At 40.1% G+C, this 25,417-nt stretch overlaps 1 protein-coding gene across 4 annotated transcripts in view; it reads left to right on the top strand.

The window, feature by feature from the left end:
* CSMD3 (CUB and Sushi multiple domains 3) overlaps positions 1-25,417 on the top strand; it is a 1,198,342-nt gene that overhangs the window by 139,878 nt on the left and 1,033,047 nt on the right. For all 4 annotated transcript variants that reach the window (XM_050940462.1, XM_050940461.1, XM_050940464.1 and 1 more), the window contains exon 2: positions 2,555-2,777. In XM_050940462.1, coding sequence (XP_050796419.1) covers positions 2,555-2,777 — 223 coding nt within the window. The remainder of the gene's footprint in view (positions 1-2,554; positions 2,778-25,417) is intronic.

Below are 25,417 nucleotides of genomic sequence, written 5' to 3'. Positions count from 1 at the left end.
CTCCGTCATCTTGTGTTCAAAGATGGAGTTCCAGTATAGATGCAATGCTAGAAAAGCTTAAATTGATGGAAATTTTAGAAAACTTGTTACTGGGAAGGTTGTCCTTATCCTGGATCTTTTGGAATTCCCTTAGGGATTCTATGGCACATAACTTGTAAATAATTCAGCTTTATTTGGTGGAGCCTTTTCCATACAAAATATATACCAAAAGTTTGTAGAGAGGTAAATTATACAGTTCGAGTTAAATAATAAATAAAAGATCATTTTCAGATGAGATTTAAAAACAGATTGAGTTGATGAGGCAGAGATGCAGAAATCGATAAATAAAACAGACTCTTCTGAAAATGGAAGCTGCTGACAGCGGAAAGTGGGCCGGCAAATCTGACATGAAAATGAATCCTCTGAGCTAATTTACGACAGTTGGTAAAGCTCATATGGCGTGCCTCCAAGACCAGACAAGGCAATGCCAAAATGCCTTCTCCAGAGGAGCTTTCTCTTTCTTTTGGTGTTGTACACCTATGGTATGGTGCTATGCAAAGTAAAGTAATAATAAATGGAGTCCCATAAGTGCCAGCTTCTATCTAGCAGTGAGAAAGGTAAACATAGATATAGAAGTGGGAAGAAAATGTTAGTAGTTCTTCCTACTACTAACCCCAGGGAAATGTATTTTATAGGATGATCACATGATCTTTGTAGAAGATTTCTGCATAATGCTTCAGAGGAAGGGGTGGACACATGCTTGTTGACATGCATGCCTGGGGAAAAATTATTTAATGAGTTAAATCATATGCATGTGAGCCATGTCTCTCAATATTTAGGATTTGTCCATATTTTGGCTTTTATGAATCTATTTACCGAGCAACATTACATACAGTGAAAATACACAATACAATTATTCATACTATATATATATATATATATATACTATACACAATACAATTATTCATACTATATATATATATATATATATAAATGTAGCTCATCCCACTTGAGACATTAAATATATTCCAGCAAGTATAAGAAAAATAAAACTAAACTGTAATCACATAATGCACATGGCTCTATGACTCAGCCTACCCCGATCCCGGGAAAGGGAGCAGGAAGATGGATTTAGGAGGAAACCAAGGGGGCTAACAAATTTAATTTGTAATTGATGTGGACTAAGGGGATGCAGGAGTGAATTCCAAAATAAAGGACTCCTCATACATGATACTCTGCTAGCAGTCCCTTTCCTCTTATAATAAAGGAAGTCCAACTCAAGTGTCTTAGCTGTGGCAGTCTGGCACAAGAAGAGTGACAATCTCTCAGGTAATCAGGCTGTGAACGTTTCTTAGTTAGCAGTAATACTTTGAGTTCAACCCAGAAACCTATTAGCAGCCAATGCAGTTCCTAATGCACTGATATAATGTGCTCTACTTAACAATCAGGTTGAGGCATTCTATGCTAGCTTTAGTTTTGGAACACTCCCCCTCCCCCCACAGCCCAAAAGTTAATTACAATAACCTAATTTGGAGGTGACACATATATCATTGGAGAAAGAATATTGTATTAGTCTCTCATAGAAAAAAATACTCCAGACCAGTCATCATTTTGATGCTCAAGAGCAGCCCAGAATCTAATGCCTAATATGCATCTGTATTGCAAACTGTGGTCACAGTTCCTCTGCCAGGAGAGCAAATATAATTTGTCAGTTTTTCTGCCTCCTTTTCCCAACACACTGACACAATCTCAGTCTCTCCTGAATGAAGTCACATGCACTCCTTCATTCAAGATTCCACCCAAACTCATATAGACAGTGGCTTATATCATCTTAATAAAGATATAGCTTCTTTACCAGGGCTCGGCAACCTTTCAGAAATGGTGTGCCGAGTCTTCATTTATTCACTCTGATTTAAAGTTTTGCGCGCCAGTAATATGTGGTAACATTTTTAGAAGGTCTCTTTCTATAAGTCTATAATATGTAACTAAACTATTGTTGTATGTAAAGTAAATAAGGTTTTTAAAATGCTTAAGAAGCTTCATTTAAAATTAAATTAAAATGCAGAGCCGCCCAGAGCAGTGGCCAGGACCCAGGCAATGAGAGTGCCACTGAAAATCAGCTTGTGTGCTGCCTTCAGCATGCATGCCATAGGTTGCCTACCTCTGTTCTTTACAATGATAACATTAGCTGTGAGGGAATCTGCACTGTTTTCCCCCACTGAACATTAATTTTCTTCTGTTTGGCTGCTTCAAATATCTGCCTGTTGCCAGGAGTCATGGACAAGCAACTTCCTTGAAAGACGTTGAAAAAAAATCACATTTCTGTATAGTTGCTATAAAATGTTGTCCAGAGCCTTCCATATTGCTTGTATGATATTTGACTTCATTATATGTATCTTTCTGCAGTACATGATCATGATATTTTAAGCTTTGTCGCTTCTAAGGTAACACAGGACAATTACACGCTATGATAATTTATTTTGCTGATTAATGGAGACCATGAATTCCATTGGCATATTTTATTGTATATCTGTGTTAACATGTTATTAATCTACTCTTCTTTCTCTTCTTTCAGGGTTTATTTATACCTGTGGTGGAACTTTAAAAGGTCTTAATGGCACTATAGAAAGTCCTGGCTTCCCATATGGATATCCAAATGGTGCAAACTGTACATGGGTAATAATAGCAGAAGAACGAAACAGAATACAGATTGTTTTTCAGTCTTTTGCTCTAGAAGAGGAATATGATTATTTATCATTATATGATGGACATCCTCATCCTGCAAACTTTAGGACAAGGTAAGTGATTAATACTGCCCTATTAAAATGTATTTTTCTATTGCTGTGTTAAATGTATTTAATAAAATCAAAACTGAGATCTTTGAAGTATGTCTCTTTTACTGTATCTCTTACTCAGACAAGAAATTGTATAGATTCTATGAGGTGTGCCACCACATTTGTCTAGAGGAAACAGATAAATATTTGTAGCAATGATAGCAATTTTTGTTTAAAACCTATAGATGTTTTTCTCATTGTTAAGACCAATATTTATCAGCTCACTTTTACCTCTGGGCTGTGTGCACACAGGCTTGTGTGCAAAGTTCAGTCAGTAAGTTTTGGAGCTTCCAAAGAGATGTTCACCAAAATATGTTCCAGTAGCATGCCCCAGGAACTTCCATAATGTAAAGGGGAAGAGTTTCAGAGAGATGCATGACTTTTTTTAAAAAAAGTATTCTATTGTAATATTTTACCTTGCTGCAGGAGTTCATGTTCATTCTCATTAAGAGCAAACCCCTTTTACCTTACTTTCACACATAACTTCTGCTTAATTTCTGTACTCTGAAAGATAATGGAGCAAATAATTAAGCAATCAATGTGTAAACGTCTAGATGACAATAAGGTGATAAGTAACAGTCAGCATAGATTTGTCAAAAACAAATCGTGCAAACCAACCTGATAGTTTTCTTTGGCAGGGTGACAAGCCTTCTGGATGGGGGGAGTGGTAGATGTGGTATATCTTGACTTTAATAAAGCTTTTGATACTGTCTCACATGATAGTCTCATAAACAGACTCAGGAAATGCAATCTACATGGAGCTACTGTAAAGTGGATGCAAAGCTGGTTGGAAAACCATTCCCAGAGAGCAGTTATCAGTGGTTAACAGTCATGCTGGAAGGGCATAATGAGTGTGGTCCTGCAGGGATCAGTTCTGGGTCTGGTTCTGTTCAATATCTTTATCAATGATTTAGATAATGGCATACAGAGTACACATAAAGTTTGTGGACAGTACCAAGCTGGAAGAGTTGCAAATGCTTTGGAGGATAGGATTCAAATTCAAAATGATCTGGACAAACTGGAGAAATGGTCTGAAGTAAATAGGGTGAAATTCAATAAGGACAAATGCAAAATACTTCACTTAGGAAGAAACAATCAGTTGCACACTTACAAAATGGGAAATGACTGCCTAAGAAGGAGTACTGCGGAAATTGATCTGGGTGTCCTAGTGGACCACAAGCTAAATATGAGTCAACAGTGTAATGCTGTTGCAAAAAAAACGAACATCCTTCTGAGATATATTAGCAGGAATGTTGTAAGCAAGACACGACAAGTAATTCTTTCACTCTACTCCACGCTGATTAGGCCTCAACTGAAAAATTGTGTCCAGTTCTGGATGCCACATTTCAGGAAAGATGTGGACAAACTGGAGAAAGTCCAGAGAAGAGCAACAAAACTGATTAAAGGCCTAGAAAACATGACCTATGAGGGAAGATTATAAAAATTGTGTTTGTTTAGTCTGGAAAAGAGAAGACTGAGAGGGGACATGATAACAGTTTTCAAATACAAAAAGGGTTGTTATAAGGAGGAGGGAGAAGAATTGTTGTTCTTAACCTCTGAGGATAGGACAAGAAGCAATGGGCTTAATTTGCAGCAATGGAGGTTTAGGTTGGATATTAGGACAAAACTTCCTAACTGTCAGGGTGGTAAAGCACTGGAATAAATTGCCTAGGGAGGTTATAGAATCTCCATCATTGGAGATTTTTAAAAGCAAGTTAGACAAACACCTGTCAGGAATGGTCTAGATAATACCTAGTCCTGCCATGAGTGAAGAGGACTGAACTGGATGATTTCTCAAGGTCCCTTCCAGTCCTATGATTCTATCTTTGCACTGACTTGGATCTCTAGGTATGACAAATATCTTGTGCTGTCAAATACACTATGTATCTTGTGCTGTCAAATTCCTGGCCAGTAAAACGTGTCACAGACTCTGAAATCTGGTCTCCCCCCATGAAATCTGGTCTTTTGTGCACTTTTACCCTATACCTTTCAGCGTTTCTCAAGCTGGGGGGTTCCAATCCAAAAAAAAGGGCTATGGGGGCTATTGCAAGTCTATTGTAGGGAGGTTGAATTCCCACATTTACTTCTATGCTGACATCAGAGCTCGGCAGCTGGAGAGTGGTGGACACTGGCTGCCCACCCAGCTCTGAAGGCATTGCTGCAGCCAGCAGCAGCATAGAAATAAAACTGGCAATGCCATACCATGCCACCCTTATTTTTGCACTGCTGCTGGCAGTGGTGCTGCCTTCAGAGCAATCAGGAGATGTTCCTGGAGGAAGGTCTGACCCTGCCATCCCTCATTAGCCCTGCCAGGACCAGCAGCTGGAGCCTGGTGTAGAAGCCCTTAGCCAGGGCACCCCCAGCCCTGCCCCTCCCCAGCTCCAGGCCCAGCGCCCTGCCACTCTGGGATAAAGGGGCCTTGGACTGGCTGGAGGGAAGGGTGTGGGCGCCCAACTCTGAAGACAGTTCAGCTGGCAGCAACAGCGCAGAAGTAAGGGTGCCAATACCACAAGTACCCTACAATAGCCTTGTGACACCCCCATAACCCCCTTCTGGTTGGGATTTCCCCGGTTATAACACCATGAAATTTCAGATTTAAGTATCTGAAACTGTGACATTTATTATTTTTAAAATCCTGTGACCATGAAATTGACCAAAATTTATCATGAATTTGGTAGGGCCCTGCCTATGTAAAAGCTGATTTTATTTATTATAATCATTGCAATAATACACATCCTTCACAAAGAAATTGCAATACTGTCACAAAAGAAAATTAGATCAGAACAAATTCTCCATCTCAAATTTTTGTGAGGATGAATGCTCTCTGTCACTCGAGTAATATCCAGTTGGGGACTGGATGGTGCATCATGCAAGATTGACTGTTTGGCCTCTCTTTGTATTCCCACAGCTGCTTTTATACTTCATGTTGTATCACTGCTTGCAGACAATAAAGATATTTTGCTCCAGTCCAGTTTTGAGGCTCCCCCTGAGGCTGAGGAAATCAGGTGCATTGTCTGAAGAAAGTGTAGGTTTGCTCATATGAAGAATAGAGTCAATAAGGTCTCTGTATTATTTGAGACCTTAATGATTACTTATTAGTAATTTCTACAGTGCCATAAATGAGCATAGTGCTTTACAGAAGAAAAAAACAAGTGTCTACCCTTAGAAGCTTAAAGTCTGAATTAGTACCACAAGGACTGATAAAGGAGCAGAGAGAGGAGAGGCACAAAAGTGAGTGCTGGTTATTATGTGAAGATGTAGAAGAAAACATTAAAATATTGTGTATACTGGATGCATATAACTGGCAAAACTTCCCCATGCAGACAAGCCATGAGAGCCAAGTCATTCTTTTATCAGTAATCTATATATTTTTGGCTGCAATCCTTGTCCTAAAATAACTTATTTTTGTTCCCAGACTTTGTTCACATGGGCTGTGGGGGAATGTCACCACTTGTGAACCAGCGTTCCAGAATCCCAAACCTTATCCAGCTTTGTATTTTGTGCTTCTTTTCCAGTCCTAGGCTTGTTCAAAATTTGCAGTTATTAGCACACCTAAGCAATTGTTTTCACATCATTATCTAGCCTTAACTGGCTTGGATCCATATAGATGTTGAGTAATAACAGTAGGAAAGTATGAGAGGTGTCACATTCTATTGTTTTTTATTGTATGGGCTACAATATGTTTGACTATATTTATGTCAAACTGTAGAGAGATAAAATTGCCTGAGTACATATTCAATGTACATGAACAGTTTAAGGCTGTGACGTGAATAAAATTCATTTAATAGCTCTCAAGATAATATATTTTTGAGTCCTCTGTTAAGGACTGCAGTTGCAGAATGAAAGTATTGTTTCTCCTTTTTGATCTGAGCAGTTAGCCAAAATCCAGGTTCTTGCCAGCTGTTTCCCTTACGAGGAGACTTGAAGACAATGTCAGATATTTCTTTGATACAATCCTCTTTATTTACAAAGAATGTATATAAAGGACTATTTCCTCGAATATAGTAACAATCAAAACAGGAGGCCATTCCTTTGCTAAGAGTCCCAAGTCTCTTTCCAGACAACAATCAACTCCAAAGCTTCTCTCTCTCACACACACACACGCAGTTCCATCCAACAATCTCCAACCCCATGCATTTGCATTCAGACCCAGAGGAAAACCGTTCAGACTGCCTGGCTCATCTACTCCAGCCTTTCTTTTGGCCTGTGTTTTGGATGATGGCTCTTATTGTTTTTGTGTAAAGGAGCTTTTTTTTGCATTTTTTTCTAAATAAAGGGCACTTACTACACCCACCAGCTTCAGTGAGATTTCAGCATTACGGTATATTTAAAGACTGTGAAATCAGTGACTTCCAAGAAGAAAACTTTATATCAGGTTTGAATCTGGCATTTTGCAAATGGTCTTCTTTAATTATAGGCAGGAGTTGGAAGCAGCACCCAATGTCAAGGTAGCCCAGCACTTTCCATTATAAGTCTCTTTATTCAGTTGCTTATAACTTCTCCAAATTTTAACCATTGGATCTGAAATTCTCCATGCTGGATATCTCCCCCATACTGAACTTTTGGAGGGAAGAAAAATTTGACCAAAATAGTTTAGTAATTTTCAAAAGCAAGACCAAAGTAAAATATATTATTTTCCCCATTGTAACAACTTCTGGTGCCCCTTGCTTTGAAAAGCTTCTGCACCCAATTCTTTGAAGTAGGGACTTGAAATTTGGCAGGCAAGTGGCCTTTGTCTTAAGAATGTGTGGGGTTTTTTGTCATCCCCTGGGGAAATAAATCCAAATTTGGCCAATTATAAAACCTATGAAATATCAGTTGGTACTTGCTCAGTACAAAATTCTTAATTTTAGCAGCGCTAAACTCCCCAAAGAGGCCATCTGCACTGAGCATGGGGCAATTACAGCTTTGGACCAGGGCAAGGTCTTGGCACTGGTAATGAGAACAGGGAGACTCTACTGTACTCTCAGTGACCCCCATCATTGCCCAGTCCACTGATGCCCAGACAGTATGGAGGAGGAAAGTGCCTAATTTGAATGCAGAGGGGACAAAAATTGAAGCTGGGGTGGGGCGAGGGAGTAGATTTAGGCTCCTTGTCCCAGCAGGAGAAAGGAAAAGAAACTAGAACTGAAAAGCTGGTAAGAGGGAGGAAGACTGGAAATTGTTGGGTAAGAAGACTGGACTTGGACTGGAAGCCACAGAGGGACTGAGAGTCACTAGGGATTGAGGGAGACTGACATCAGATGAGGAACTGGGAGAGACTGAGATTGGCTGGGCAAGGAACCTGGGATTAATAACCTGTGTATGCATGTGGGAAAAGAGGTGAAGTGGAAGGGAGGCAGGTCTGATGATATTAATATTGAAGATTTTAATTCCCCAGAGTAAAATCTGGAAAGTTATTATAGGGATGATGATAGATTAAATCTACCATCAACAAAGTCCCCATAATTATTTTCATTTGCCTTCCCATAAGGATAGCAGACCCCAAAGAAGATAGTAAAAGGAGCAGCTGCAAGCATTTACCACTTGGTTACTGAGCAGCTGTCACCACTTAAATTACAAAAGTTCCCTTCCGCACTCTCCTGTTTGGATAATGGAAACTTATTGTAGCTTCTTTTGGAGCTTGATGTAGATCAATAGTTGTCAACATAGAGGTGATGGATCTTACTGAATCTTGGAAAGTTTCCATTACCATCAGAGGATACTATAGCTCTTGGGGTTCTCTCAAAACACGTATTTATTATGGAGAAGATACAGGTGTTTATTTCCTCTCTCTCTCTCTCTTCATTGCTCCTTTAAGTTGGCAAGCAGCAGAAACAGCGAGAGTTGATTAGGAGTAAATTAGGGCCTTAGCACTTTGGAAGCATCTATGAACTGCTGAGCACTGAGTCATTGATTTTTTTCCTTTGAACTGATTCATACAATGCTCTAGCTTTGTCCAGTCTTTGGAAGGAAAGTTTGAAGAAAGGAAGGAATAACCTGTGGGGATTCAGAGACCAAAGAACAAAACAGTCTGACACTGTTCCCTCACAAAAATATGGAGAGTAAAGAAGCACAAAGCACCAGTCATAGATCAGTGAAGAGATTAAAAAACATGGAAAATGAGGATCAAAGACCAACACAAAGAGAAAAATGGCAATTTAAAACAAGCAAGCAAACAAGATGGAAAATGAGATAAAGTTATAAAAGAACAGAATGAATACAAACAAAAGAACAAGGGAACGTAAACTGAGAACAAAATATAAAAAGAACACGGATGTAAACTATATATAGAAAAATAGATGGAGAGAGAGAGACTGCAGCAAATAGTCTGAACAAGAAGAAAGTCATGCAGCAGTAAACACAAAGCGAAGCAGTGGCATAGGCACTGACTCCCTGGGTGCTCCAGGGCAAAAAATTAGCGGGTGCTTAGCGCCCAACTGCAGCTAAGCTCCCCCCTCCCCTCAGTGCCTCCCACCTGTTGGCGGCCCTGTGGATCAACTCGGTCCCCTCCTGCCCATCATGATCAGCTGTTCCACGGTATGCAGGAGGCCTGGGAGGGAGGAGAAGCACCAGGGACTGGGTGCGCTCAGGGGAGGAGGATGGAACTGGGTGAGAAGAGGTAGGGCTGGAGTGGAAAGAGGCAGGGTGGGGGTGGAGGCTTAGGAGAAGGGGTGGAGTGGAGGCAGGGCCTGGGGTTGAGCACCCCATGGGAAAGATGGAAGCTGGCGCCTATGAGCAGTGGGATAAAAGAAACTAAAATAAATGTATCAGAAAACCATGGCAAACCGGCATTTTAAAAAAGATATTAACATTATAAATAGATAATAATAGATAAATGTCTATTAGGGATGGTCTAGACAGTATTTGGTCCTGCCATGAGGGCAGGGGACTGGACTCGATGACCTCTCGAGGTCCCTTCCAGTCCTAGCGTCTATGAGTCTATGAGTCTATTATCCAAGAAATATTAGTTTTCAAGCAAAAAATCCATTTATACAGACATCTTACTTTTGCATTTTGGAGACTGTTTACTGCTTCAGTGTAATTTCTGCATGAATATGCTTATGACTATGACCATATACATAAAGCCCAAAGAACAACAGCCTGCAACAAATGAGTTATAGTCTTGGGTGTATTTTGGTGTGAAACTGACTTCTGAGTTGACTATGAAATTGAAAGGTGGCAAATTAAATTAGTATGTTGATCTGATTCTCCCACTACACCACCGAAGCCAAGAGCTTGGATTAGATATTTGTGTGGTACAATGGAGTAAACAAACCCCACACTGGACAACAAGGGGTTAAGGAAGTGCTCCGGGCTCAACCAGCTGTGCCCTGCCACAGCTGGAAGACCTGCACAGGTTGGAGGTTAAAAGGGGAGCGGAACAGCTCACGTGTGGGTAAACCAGAGAAGAGCTTCAACCTCAACTCCTGAGGAAAGGGATGAATGAAGTTAGGAGCTTCTCAGACAACAACTGCCTGAAGACTCCTCCCTGCGGGAAGGGAGGGTCATCAGATCCTGATATACTCTGAGAGGGTATACTCTCTCTCTTATTAACTCTGTTTGTGTTAATTGCCCTTGATTTTTGTTTATGGACTAGTCTGGAAGGGGAAAGATTTAAAATGACCTGGCCAGAAGGCTATGTTGCAGGAAGAGGCAGGCCACCACAGAGGCAGATAGGCCACCGGCACCAGTCCCCAGCAGAGAGAGAGCTGCTATGTTACACCCAGCTGTGAGGAGGCACCAAAGATGAGTTGACCTCTTCACAAATGATGGAGGATGTGGGCATCCTTTCTACCTCTGGAGCGGGAGAGGACTGACTGGCCCAGATGGTCAAGGCTTGGGTTGGTAAGGTCACTGGATAACATGGAGCTAGAGTGTCTTCTCAAATAGATAACTGAGAACCATCAGCAGCAATGGGCGGCCCAGTGGCAGCAGCAGTAACATCGCTTGCAGCGAATTGCTGTCCACAAGCTACAGCTGGTCCAGGACTTAGGGAAACAGTAGGACAGCAGCAAAGGCTGGTCCGACAGCTAGGAGCCCTGATGCAACCTAAGGGTCTCCCTGGGGTTTCCCCTCCATGGGCTTCAGGCCTGGGCTCAGTGGCCCTGCCTGTGCCAGTGAAACTTACAGAGATGGGCCCTCAGGATGACCCTGGTAACATTCGAGAGAGTGGTGACTGCAGCCCAGTGGCACCTTGTTGGATGGGACCGTCAGAGGCTATATATCAGGGGATAGATGCAGTGTTGGCTCAAGATTATGTGCAGGTGAAAACAGTCATACTTGACAACCTTGACATCATGAAGGAGAACTTCTGTCAGAGGTTCCATGGGGAGAAATACCCCTAGCCCCATGTGGTAGCCCCAAAATTAGACCTATGGTGGAGATGATTAAAGACAGAAACTCGAACTAGAGTTGAGATGAAACTCATTGTTGTCAAGCAGTTCATCCACATACTTCTGCTGGGTATAGGGACTAGGTGCTCAAATACCACCCAGAATCCCTAACTGATGCTGTCCGGCAGCTGAAAAATTTATTTAGTGTGGAAACACCTCTGGGCACATCACACAAGCAACTGCATGAAGCCAAGGGCCCCCCTCTACACAAGGCAGAATCCAACCAGGGGAATTGGCAATTCTGATCTCAGAAGTACCAGCCTCTAAAGTGCCCAGCAGGCTGATTGACCTGGACTGGACCCCTTGGTCCCACCAATCTCAGCCTGGACAAAGGCCCCTGGAACCCCCACAGACTCCTCCACTGGAAATTTAGGGATGGGAGCAGATTAACTAACCACAAAGGAAAGGGCTACCCCAGACATTAGGCCCAGGGCCAGCGGCCACATGACTATCAGTGGGGGCTTGCTTTTCATGTGGGTGCCTGAGTCTTTGGTATCACAAGTGCCCCTGTGTGGAGTGTGGTTATGGGCAGGTGTGGTCAGCAGAGAGCCATGTTTGTAAGCAGACCCTGACTAAAGTCTCTGTTCAGATAAATGGTCAGAGATGACAGGCCTGATGGATTCTGATTGTGGGCAGATCCTGGTCCGGGGTGACTTGGTCCCAAACTCTGAAGTGCCCTAGAGACTCTTTTTACAGTTTACCCATAGAAACATTAAACCAAATCCCAATGGACTCATGGGGAAAATATGAAGTTCTTCATAGTGGGGCTGGCCGCAACACTAGTGTCATGATTGGGGGTATTGCTCTGAGGTACTGAGAGAATTTAAACAAGATCTCAAAACCTGTGACACTGGCAGGTGTAGGTGACAAGCTGAGCGCTGGTGAGGGAAGGATCTGGCCAAGGTGAAGCTCCTTCAGAAGGGCCACCTAACAATGAAGCCATATCATCTCTTGTACAGGAGTCTGACAGTCTAACTAGAAAGACAATCTTCATAAAGGACCAGATGGAGAACGGAACCTTGAGTCAGGCTCATGACCAACTGCTGGTGGTTAACAGGGAGGTGCTAGACACACAATGAGCAGAGCAATACCTCTGATCCAATGTGAAAATTGGTATGTTCCTATACAAAGCAAGAGGAAAAAAATCATTGTTCAAGTCTTCCAGAATTATCACCATCTGTAGGACCATGATCCTCAGAGCCGCCCACTATTGTGCAAATGGAAATCTCTGGTGTTTTTACAATGAAGGTTGGATAGGTAGATGTAGGTGACTATAATTGAAATCCACATCTATCAAATATTAGTTATGAATTTTAATTGAAAGCTCCAATTTTTCTATGGAGGACTCAGTGCTACATCCAGGAAGCAGACATATTGAGGCACTTTCTTCACGCTGCTCCTTTTGGCATCTCCAACACAATCCTGAGAAACATTTCATACATTCCAGAGCTGCCTTCCCTCCCCAACCCAGGTTTCTCTCAGACAGCAAATAACCGCTTTGCAGCTTGAATTTGGAGTCCACTACTATCCTAACCTGACCTCTTTCCTGGATCCTCTCTAAGTGTTCACATCTGATATGTGCCCATTCCTCCAGTCCCCACCACTGCCAGAGTTCTTCTGAACTCATCTCTGACCTCACTTTCACCTGCTGTTCTTTACCAACTATAGTCCTTGTCTTCTTTGCCCAAGGCTTTCTACCTATTGTGATTATTATTTATAATAACAGAGTGGGGGACATTTAAACACAATTTTTTCCCCCACAGCTACCACATGGTAGAATGTAAAGGAGGGTAGCTATTCCCCTATTTTATGCCAGTATTAATTGTAGGCAAATGCTGACTTTTGTCATAGTGACCCCTTTATTATTTATAGTGTAGTCATTATTAATAATGTTGCCTTCTCTCCTACAGGGGTGATGGCTGGGTTAGCAAGTTTCCTGAGCAGCCATAGATAGTCTCTCTCTTTCTCTCTGTGTCTCAGAATGTCTGAGAACCAGCATGATAAAGGTGATTACCTTGTTGTTATACAAGCTATGAGAATTTCAGTGGTGTTTCCCTTTAAAGCCAAAAAACACTCTCATAAATGCAGAGAAATTTTCAAATGTGATTGCACTGAAGTAAGTGAAATAACATGTAGTGCATGAATCTCAGATTAAATAAGAATATATTTTTCTCTAATTCTTTTATCAGTGAAGGTGAAGGCTTGCTTATGACTCTAAGGTGACTCTTATGCAGTACCTCAAACCCTCCAAATTTGTATAATGTATTGTTCTGAAATCACTGCTTCTTTCAATAAAGTAACTCTTCTTATTTATATTCAGTACATTGTCAGTAATGAATTTAAATTATATCTGTTCATGTTTACAAGGGACTTCTAATTTTATTTCTATTGCTTTGAAGAGCAATTTTTATGGTAAGAGATGGTTCCTCATGAAAGACAGATTCTTTATTGTTTTTTGAGTTGCCAGGTGCTGGCATCAAATGATTCATCACTGACTGTAATGTAAGGCTGCCAACCTCACTTTAGAATTGTAAGCCTTCAGGGCCCGATTGAGCAATGTAGGTAATTATGCAAGAGTGAGATTTTGTGGTTAAGACACACAGGACTCTGAGTCATGAATTAATTCCATTCTCTTCAATTGTTTTTTCTTTCTCTATAACCTTGGGCAAATAAATTGACCTCTCTATAATTCCGCTTTCTCATTAATATGCAAATGAATTTAATGTACAAGAAAAAGAGGACTAAAAAGGTTAATATATACTAACAGGTACCCCTTGTTGCTATTGTTGAGTAACTATGGCAAAATATTTTAAAAAGTATTTTCCATGTATTAGAAATTACAGCTCTGTCCTGCTGTATGTATGTTATTGCTCATTTGAACAGCATGGGTTTTTTAATAATAATTTTAATACATACATTAAATACTGGTGTAAAATTTGCAATGTCTTTTTGATACGTGCATTTGTTTTGGATAAGAGTTTCAGTTTAGAAAATTTAGTACAAGCATAATTACAGTTTGACTAATTAAAGTACGTGTATGAGGAACAAAACAAAACATTTGGAAGAGTGACATTACACCTTTAAGGTCTCCATAAAAAAAAATTGATGGTTGGTTACTACACAACACCGTCCATTCATGTTATAGTTCATCCATGTTCACTGTTGGAAGTCACCGCTTGGTGAGTTTCACAGGATGTGAGATGACAGCGGCTAGCTCATCTGTCTCGTTCAGTATGAGATCTGCATGGCCACAGTCAGGCGTTGAAACATCAAAACTTGACACTTGCAAATGTACTGATACCCTTTGACAGAGCAACACTGTATGTGGTGTCCTTCATGTTTGTGGTGTTGGGTGAAATACTAATAGCTGTATTAGATCCATGCACTCCTAGATTCCTTCTTTTAGGTAAGCTACTCAAAGAGAAGTTGCTAATTTATTAAATATAGCCATCTTTGGTTCTAATATTGGTAAAGACGCCATAAATTAGATGTACAGAGACTGTTATTAAACAAAACTTTTTAGAAAAAAACAGTATGTGCCTTGATTAGTATATGTTATCACCAATCCTAAATTTCAAATAATACTAAACAGAATTTGCATACATCTTTTTACACGTTATAAATTTACACACACTTCCTTTATAAATGGGGGCTATAACATTTAGCCAAAACTTGTAATAAATTCTGGTACCTTTTCATTTTCAACATCCCTTGCTGTGTTTAGCATGTAATTTCCAAACGCAGTACACATAATGACCTTACCCACATATTGTTCCTTTGCTTCCTTATTCATTTCAATTAATTCATAATTTTTTTCTGTTTGTTTGAACAAATGAACAATGTCATGAAAGTTCAGCATTGTAAATTTTTCTTCATTAGTCAAACCATCAATTTCTTCTACTACAGATTGTAACACTGCTTCCTCTTCCTAGTGTTCAAAATACCTTGTATAAGAATCTGCTCTATTCCATATTGACATGTCTGAACTGAAGGAACAAACAATGCCATCTAAGACTTGAAGATATCGCATTCTAAAATACCTGATTGTGAGGCCAACTATGGGGTTGGTCTTGTTTTGATATGTTGCTATTTCATCTATTAACATGGTAAGATATAATACTGAAACATTAGTTTTTGCATATGGTACCATTTCAGACATATTCCAATGAGAGAAATTTAACACAACAGGTATATGCATAGATTGTATGTTATTAAGCAAAGTCCCAGGTATCAGGGTAGCAGTTAAAACACTGGTGGTCCAGATTTTACATCAGTGCATCTTAAAGGCATGCAGATGGTCATAGCTTTTGCTGGCATTGTAGAAAATGTGGGTAGTATAGTAGTTGGTGGCTCCTCCAGTATCAGAGTATCCACTCCATGCGCTAACCATGCTGTGATAATTGGTTGGTTCATTTCTACATTGATTGTTATAGTTAAATAATACCATTTTACATCTGTAGGTCTGAGGCCTTTAGTTAACAATGAGGCATTATGTACATATTTGTCCCCAATAATGATACTTTGATCCAGGGGCATAACCACGGGTGGGCCTGAGACACTTAGCATGCAGGCCCACCCAAATTGGGGGAGAGTCCCCCAATCCACTGGCTGGGACACCCAACCCAGCCTCAGTGTCCAGTTATGTCCCCCTCCTGCTGTTCTCATGGTGTGCCTCACGGGGGCAGGTCTGGGCCAGTAGCAGATTAGCCACTGGGCCTGGGCCAATGGGGCCAGCCCAATCCTCTCCACCCACCCAGCGCTGCTGGGGGGAAGTAGGTTGGGGCGTGGGAAGAATGCTAGGTGGGGTAAACGGGGTAAACTCCTGTGCTCTAACACCACTCCCCAGTAGGGAAGAGAGTGTATACCTCCGCACCCTCAATCTCATTTCCCCAGCAGGAAGGGGGCTGCAGAAAGGTGGGGAGGGACCCTCAGTTGTCCTGGCCCAGCCAGGGCCTCACAAAACCCTAATCTGTATCTGTGGGGGGAGGTGGGCCCCCTGTTATTGCCCACCCACCTAAAAGCTAAGCCCACCCAGTTTTTCAGTTTTAGCTATGCCACTGCTTTGATCCATGACCAGGGAGACTACTCCACACTGTCTCAGGAGAGGAGGAGTTGTACTTTGCATTCCCTGCTAGCCCCAAGCAAGCACCCAGGGTCAGGATCAATCACAAGGTATCTTCAGCAATGTCAGCTTTTGTAGAGAGAAGGGATTAAAAAAAATAAACTGATTAGCTTGATAGATTTTATCACATTTTTCTTATTTCTAGTAACACAAATTGCATACGCAGATTAACTCATTTATCTACGGTGTAGTAGGGGCCAAGTCCCTTATAACTCAGATGATGTTTAGGAACAGAATGTGACGATAGCAAGACCTTGTTTCCTTTTTTTAATCATTTTTCTCTTATACACTTGTCAAAATAAATTTTTACCTTTTGTTTTGACTTTCCCAATTCATTAACTACATACAAGTGTACTTGGTAAAGGTGTGTTTGCAGATTTTGCCTAAAAAATCCATTTTAATCCTTCAATATGCTCATGACTTGTTTTCCCACAGCAACTGTCCTGGCAATCTCATTTCTTTCCCTGTCATTACTTCAGATGGAGTGTGGTTTGTTGCACTAGTTGGAGTTATTCTGATTGCCCTTAGGTGAAATGTAGGTATTCCAGTCTCTTCCATTCACAGAGATAAATTTTCTTAACATCAATTTAATTGCTCTGACATTCATACTTGCCATCTGAGGATTGCAGTGATGAGAGGTGTAAATTTTGTTTTACTCCTAATGCCAATAAACCAGTTTTGCAGGAGAATTTCTGTGAAGTGAGTTCCTCACATTTCACTTTTGCTGGTAAACCACATCAGGAGAATATCTTCTCTGTTCTATGGCAAAAGCCATGTTTGTTCACACTGGAAAAGCGTCAGTCCATTTTGAGAATGTTTCTACCACCATCAACAGGTATTTGTTCCTTTTTTAGTATTGAGTAAAAGTCCCCCAAAATCAATCTCTAAATTAGACCATGGAGTTGAATTTCTCTCTGCTCTAAGGAAAACACTGTTTTTATTACTTGTATTATTATTTTGTGTACAGATTAAGCAATTGTCACAGTATTCTCATACATCCTTTTTCTTCTGTAGCCACCAGCCAAGTGATTTTAATCTCTCAATTGTTTTGTTTATTTCCTGATGTCCTCCTGAAGGTAAATCATGGGCTGCATATATTAGATCCTTCCAAATTTATTCAAGTACTACCCAAATGGTACCTTACTGCCTTTGGACATGGCAAACAGGTTTCCATTGCTAAAGCCAATTTTGACTAAGAAGGTATTATTGGCAAATCCTGGGAAAATTATTTTTTTCTCTTTACATGTTTAATTACTTCTGGTAAGATTGCATTCTGCTTCTGTAGTGTTGCAAGTTAGCCACTCTCTGACTGCTGACATAGATGGAGAATCTGCAGTATTAACTGGAGGAATCAGAGTGCTCATGCCTTTGTTTGAAAAAGTCCAATTCTTGCCCCCTTAAGCACTTTGATTTTGCAAGAGAGTTAGATGCAGAATTTTGAAAGTGAAACAGAACCATTTCACTATGGCTTTTAACCTTGAGAAAAAAGGAAGAGGGAAGGAAAGAGAGCAGTGTAAGAAAGGACAGAGGCATCAGTCAAGGGAGATTCATTGAAGGATACAAAGTTGTGAGAGTGATAGAAAGAGAGAAATTCTGTGAGGGGATTTCAGACCCATGTGGAGTTAGATAAGAAGAAGCACAGTGTCTCTTGCTCTGACACAAAGACAGTTCAGTTACTGTGAAGTGAGCGTGTAACACAGAGGGCAGAGCTGAATGTGGATATTACAAAATTGCTATTTGTTAGTTATTTTAAAAGTTAACTATATTTAAAAAAAGTTAGTCTCTTTTAAATGAAAAAACAAAATAAATGTAGCAGCTAATAATTGTGAAATCAGCCTTAACAAACGCACATGCACACGCACACACATGCAGACATGATTTTCTTACAGTTAGTGTTTTTTAGATGAAAAAACAGATGACAAGGTGTTAAATTTAAATCCTGTAACATAGAGTTCAGTGATGATTTTAGGATTTTTAAGACTTCTTTACTGCTGAGTGCAGGAGTGAACTATTCATTCAGGTTTTATAACAGAAAAGTTAAAGTTCTGTTTACTATTCCTATCCTCGACAGGAAAAAATAGGTTGCTATCCCAGGTAATCTGGATCAAAATGATACCGCTATTGACAATCATGTCAGGGTCACCACTTTGTTGAGTCTTTGAATTTAAGAACAATTCAAGTTTGTAATATAACAGACTCAAATAGAATTATGTAAAGAAGATTATTAATCAAAGATTAATACAGCATTATATAGAATACACAAGGACGACATACCCCTGTAGATGGTGAAGAGAAGGTAGTTTAGTCTGTTCCTTTTTACCTGGCAAAATGCTGACAATGTTCATTCCCAATCTGAAATCTCTCTCTTGTATAGGGGGTGAAACAAAGAAACTCATTTTAGAGTGAAAATACTTTCCACAATTAATTTCACTGTGTGTTTTGTTACGACATTTTCAATTTACCTACTTATGGAATTTCTTTTATGGTATCTTTAGGTTACAGATTGATTAAACTAAAGGGAATTCTAATCTGGTTGTTATTACTTACAGCTGTTTGAGGTCCTATCTGGAAAGACCTACCCAAAGGAAACTATATGTAATTCTGATTAAGGCTCAAGCAGAGTTGCTGTAGTTCTACAGTGTCCATTTATGTCCATATAGTTCAAAATTGATGCCTACACCAGCATGTGAAACAACTTTATCTAGAGGTTAACAGGTGAGGAACAGGGAAAGACTGGAGGTCCAGTCTAATGTTCCAAGGTTATGAATGTCACAAAATTTATATAAAAGCCAAAGAGGTAACAACAAAGTGAGAAACTTCCATACTGAATAAAATGGAACATATGAATAATTTCACTTAATCAGCCTGTTAAAAATAGAAATTCTGGGAATTGTTTTAAGTGAAAATAGTATCACATTGGTTATAAAGGGCCTTCAAAAGGCTGCTATACCACTAAAACTTCCCATTATAAATATTTGGATGCCAAACTTACAAACATCTGAGCCTCTTAGCTCTGAAACAAACAGGAACTACCAGGCACACAACTTAAAAACTGTGTGTGCAAAGCACTTAACGCACATGCGCAAGTTGGAGTTACATTTGCAAAAGTATGTGCACACTGGATGGTTTCTAAAACAGTCATGCTTTTCAATTCCAAATTTTGGCTTTACATATATAATTCCAGGATTCATGCCCTCTGCACAGAATATTATACATTTTATTCAGATGTTTTCAGCTGATGAAATATCTCATGAGGAGGCAGGTGCAATGCTAAGTATACACTATTCACCATTTCTAGGGGATTGTGGCAGGTATTGGGGAACCAGATATTATTGTGTTTGATTTAGTCCTCCCTTTACACCTGTATTCACACCTGTTCTATACAGTTAGAGAAACTCTTGGGCACAAAAGAAGACAGTAGCAGGATTTTAACATTCACAAAACCTCACTATTCACAAAACCTTGTGAAGCATATGTCTCCTCTTCAGCAAATGGAGCTTTTTGCTGTAGACATGTGGTGGCTGAGCTCTTAAACCTAACATTCCTATTTTTACTCTCCCCTCTGCTTGTGTCTGCTGCTTGTTCATGGGTATGCTGTGGATAAGTATGTCAGAGGAGGTAATATTTGTAGCTTTCCCATAGGTTCTTAGGCTTTGTAGTATCTTCCCCCTTCACAGGGCTGTTTTGCTTCATTTTCTGTTTTGAATGGTTTCATCTAAAATGTATTTATCTATAAAATGCAGCTTTATAAATCTCAATTCAGTGGCACTGTAGATCTTAGAAACAGCTGGTTTTCTTACAGATTTTATAATAAAGTAAGTAGCTTCCAGATCAATGGATGTCACACATATAGGGAAATTAAGTTGAAGGGTAAGTTATTCTTGTCTACAGTTTGTAGCTGACACACACTGCATGCATCTTACAAGTAAAATATATCCCATATAAGATTATGGATAGAAATGTTGGGGACATGGATTACAAATTTCTAGTGGATTGTAATGTAAGAAATACATATATATTATTCATTATGCGCTTGAATATTACATAAAAATAAATGCTTTGCACTTATACTGTGCCTTGTATCCAGGGATTTCAAAGTGCTTTCCACAACCCAGCAAAGCAGTTAGGTCATATTATCTCCATTTTCAGATGCGATAACAGAGAACCAGAGAAGAGGTAACTTGCTCTAGGTCAAACTAGAAGAGTGAGAGCTACAAATAGGATCTATGATTCCTGACTCACAATTATATGCTTTAACAATGAGACCATGGTTTCTCCTTTAAATAAAACACATAACAAACACATTGTACATGTGGTTTTCCAGTACAGTTCTGATAAATGATTTCCATATTGCTGATGAAAGGCTCCTCTGGATATTGCATTGTTGTTGTTCAGATTTTGGAAGCACTCAAAATGAGCTAAACGTTACCCAAGCACAGAGGAGGATGCAGACCCTACTCCAAAGAGTGCATAGTCTCAATTAAACCCTCACATCTTTTCACACATAATCATCTTTCTGACACACCCACTTCCCTATTTCAAATCAAATAGGAGATCCAAGGATGGATTTATTAATTAAATTAATTCAAATATACTAAATGTAAAATTGTCTTATGAAGGAATAGCACTCTTTATTTTTAGGGGTGATATATTCAAGGTGCTGCTCACTGGCCTTTCTTTCTTCCTAAAGTAAATTCTCATTGACTTCAGTGGGAACAGAGTGAGGCCAAAACTAAGCCCTTTGAAAAATCAACACCTTACACAGCATGAGCTGGGTTTTAAAAAGGGCACAACTTCCATTTAGGTGCTTAAATAGGAGCTATTAGGTTCTGTGCTTTCTTGAAAACCTGGCTCTATAAATATAACCCAAAATAATCCAGATGGTATAGTAACCAAGAGAATTGTCTTTCATAGCTATAAGGTTATCAGTTACTAAGATATTCCTTGTCTAGTTCTGAGGACATTGTAAAACATGTACTTGTGAGACTGATTCATTGCTTTAATAATTCACAATTTCCTAGTTATTATTTTTATGTTAAGCATGGAATTCAAATATTTATAAGAAGTGATAATATGTTTTATGGTGAAATTGGAATTGTCCTCAAGTGACAAAAAAACCCTAACAAACCACACACAAAAACAGAACATGGTTCTAAAGAAGAATGTTATGATGTACAAATACTAATGAATGTTTTCTAATGAATTTGAAAAAAATATTTTATTACATATTATGATAGAAATATTTCAACAAAGTGACCATTCTCTTTACACTATATTATATATTGCGTCTATATGATCATGAAAAAAGACAATGATTAGATTCGGAGAAATTTGTGTTTAGACTTCCAATCTATTGCCCTAAATTTGTCTACTTTTTTCTCTTTTTCACATCATTATGTCTAATGATCAAACTATTCTTGCTCTCCTATTCCACCTGACTTCATGCTGTCTCTCTCTCCAAAGGAAGCTAATGTATCTCCTTCATCTTTTATTCCAATATGTTGAATATCTCTTAATCTAATTGGTTTACTTTAAACTGTTCCTATCAGTCCATCTTAATTTAGTTGCACTCTCAAAATCTTCCATTCATATCATTTACTATGCCCTATCTGTAATTTGGATCTGTAAAAATCTTATTTTTGTCAAAGGTTTTCAAAAGTGCTAGCAGCACAAGTGTAAAGAAAGCACTTGACTGTACCTTCTCACTGCATTAAAAATTCTAAAACAGTTTCTGTAGGCATCATAACTGAGATCCCTATATACATTTGCATCTAAATGAGTCTCTTATCACAGCAAACTCTGATACCCTTTCAGCTTTGGATATATTGATCTTTGGTGTTATCTTTGATACAGTTGATCATTCAGTTTTACTGAACAGATTTAAGAGTTTTCTTCCACCTCTGGTGGTGCAGTAAAATGACTTTTAATCATACTGTGACTAAGGTTTCCTTGATGATTGTGTACAGAAATTAAATCTGTTATTGGATACTAACTTGTTGTTTAAAATCATGTTAGGTTATCGATCAACGTGCTGTTATATTAGGTTTCATTGTTATGCTAATGTGAATCAGATTTATATGGCAGTAGCTCATGACACTGATTTATCCAGTGCAACTATGAAAAGTGGTTTGACTACTATCCAGCCATGAAGATGTCTTTTCAAACACAGGCTTTACTGATGTGCTCCAAATAAAGACAACCACAAACTCATTGGAACTGAATTGCATTGATCACATTCTTATATTTAGGCTTACCAGAATTCAATTTTTATTTTTTAAAATTTCCACAGATAATATTGATCTTCACTTTTAAGCATTTTTCTCTATTTGAGACTTTTCAAAGTTGCAAGCAATTACGGAGGGGTCAGATATTTAATGAGTAGATGTCGAGATTCAAAAAGTTAAAGCATTATAACTGTTAAAACACAAATTGTCAGTGTCACACGTCTAAATATATAAAGTATATATACTTAAATCAAACTCTTAGTTCTCAAGCAGGACTTTTCTTATTTTGACTATTAACTATTGAAATATTTGGCATCAGTTTTGTGTGGGTACAGTGAAATCCACATTTACTGATTAAAAATCTAATCCTTCCAAGCCTACATGTATTCTTCGAGTGATTGCCCATGTGCATTCCACTCTTGGTGTGCATGTGCCCCACGCATTGTTGTTGGAAACTTTTACCTCAGTGGTACTCACTGGGTGGCTTGAGCACACTTTCCTGTTGCCCACTGCTGGAGCCTATATAAAGTCAACAGTGAGCCCCCTCAGTTCCTTCTTACCGGCCCTGATAGTCACTGTAACTGCTCTATATGCTTTTGCAAGTACTCTCAGTGGACTGTAATTTCTCATATTTTATTGTAAACAATTTAATGTTATTAAGGTTATTAGTGTTTGGTTGGTTGGTTAGTTAGGTTTTTACCCCATCTGAGGGTTTTGGTAGATTCCCGGTGCCGACAGATGCCTTGATAACTGGACTTCAAGCCCTATGTTTCCTGAAATATGTCTGTGCACATGAGCAACCTACACTCAAGTTACTTGAAGTGCCTCAAGGAAGCTCATCTACGGGAGCAATGCCAAATTTGCAGAGACTTTAAGCCTTGCAAGAAGAAAGGTTGTGAAGCCAGGCTAAAGTTTTTACTTATGCAGGTGACCTTGAGACCTCCATCTGAGCCAAGTTGGTCAGACTTGGCACCAAGTGACTTAGTGTCAGTAAGGAGTCTGCCTCTTACAGTGCCTGAGTCCTGACACTATTCGCCATTCCCAGTGCTTAAGAAGCAGACTGCTGCAAGGGAGAGATGCCTAGCACCGAACTCTGCCAGCCCTGGGGACAAGAGTAGAGTGTAGCCTAAGTCTGGTTTGGTACCACAGAAGCCGGCACTGTTGACTCTGGCACCTAGGCAGGTTCCATTGCATCCAGAGCCAGAAGGAGCTCCATGGTACCACTCCATACTGATGCTATCTCAGTACTGACCAGGACAGAGGTCTTTGCAGCTGACCTCTTGACCGAATCAGTGCCAGTATCGCCAGCAGTACAAACATTGGAGCTATCATTGCCGGCAGGCACAGGACAACCAACAGGATCACTACAGTGCTTTGTACAATATCAGCCTAATGTATAGGGCCCTACCAAATTTACTGAAATCTGGTCTTTTCCTGTGAAATCTGGTCTTTTGTGTGCTTTTACCCTATAATATACTAATTTAAAGTGGGAGACCAGTGTATCTCACATAAGAAGTCCTGACCCAAAGGGAGTTCCAGGGGGGTCACAAGGTTATTTTACATGGGAGGTTGCAGTATTTCCACCCTTACTTCTGCACTGCCTTCAGACCTGGGCAGCCAGAGAGTGGTGGCTGTTGGCTGGGCACCCAACTCTGAAGACAGCATATCGCCAGTGGCAGCACAGAAGTGAGGGTGGCAATACCATACCATGCCACCCTTACTTCTGCACTGCTGCCTTCAGAGCTGGGTGGCCAGAGAGTGTGGCTGCTGACTGAGGGCCCAGCTCTGCAGGCAGAAGTAAGGGTGGCAATACCATAACTTGCCATCCTTACTTCTGCATTGCTGCTGGCAGCGGCTCTGCCTTCAGACCTGGGCTCCTGGCCTGCAGCCGCCACTCTCCAGCTGCCCAGCTCTGAAGGCAGTGCTGCCGCCAGCTGCAGCACAGAAGTAAGGGTAGCAGTACTGCAAACTCCTCTACAATAACCTTGTGAATCCACCACAATTCCTTTTAGGGTCAGGACCCCTATGATCACAACACCATGAAATTTTAGATTTAAATAGCTGAAATCATGAAATTTACAATATTTAAAATCCTATGACTGTGAAATTGACTAAAATGGACCATGAATTTGGTAGGGTGCTACTCATACTCTTCACAGCTTGCCCTTTGGTACTGCCAAAGGGAAAACCTGTGATGCTTGCCTCTCTGTAAGCTTCTTCTCCTTAGTATTGTCTGGAACGTCACCTCCATGGTCAGCGGTAGGTGAGTCATCTTCTTCCAGAGACTGGGTCTTATATTTCCTGTCCTCAGAGCTTCTCTTGCTACCCCTCCTCTAGACGTTACCATCTTTCCATGAATCCTAGCACAGGAGTATCATCTAGTGGTTCGCTAGGAGGTCACTGGGAGCCTATGCCTATCCAGTAGCCTTTTTGGAATCGATGGGTTTCCCCTCCATTTCTTCTCACCACCTGGTCAATATTTTAGCCACTGCAGGTCCTTCCAGAATGTTCCTGCCTCTGAATGATGCCAATATGGACCCAGTTAGAGGTTATGGCATACTTTCCCCACATTTCAAGTGATTGGCTCTTTTTGTATTATGTACTCACCTGAGGTTATGACTTCCATTCCTCCTGTTCCCTCCCCTCCACCCTGGGTCCTTGGTAGTATTAGCTGCCAATGAGAGGGAAAGGCAGGTGTATCAGGGCACAAATCCAAAATCAAAAGATTCAAAGATAGACCTCTTTGGTAGGAAAGCTTGTTCCAGCAGGGGGTTGCAGCTCAATATTGCAAATCAGCATGTACCTTGGGGCAGGTAGGACTTTAACGTATGGGAGTCCATGATAAAATGTAATGACATGCTCCCAGAAAATGCTAGGCAGGAG

The sequence above is a fragment of the Gopherus flavomarginatus genome, chromosome 2 (assembly GCF_025201925.1).
Source record: "Gopherus flavomarginatus isolate rGopFla2 chromosome 2, rGopFla2.mat.asm, whole genome shotgun sequence".
Lineage (NCBI taxonomy): Eukaryota > Metazoa > Chordata > Testudines > Testudinidae > Gopherus > Gopherus flavomarginatus.
The sequence above is the reverse complement of the archived record's forward strand: the minus strand, read 5'-3'. Positions and strand labels throughout refer to the sequence as shown.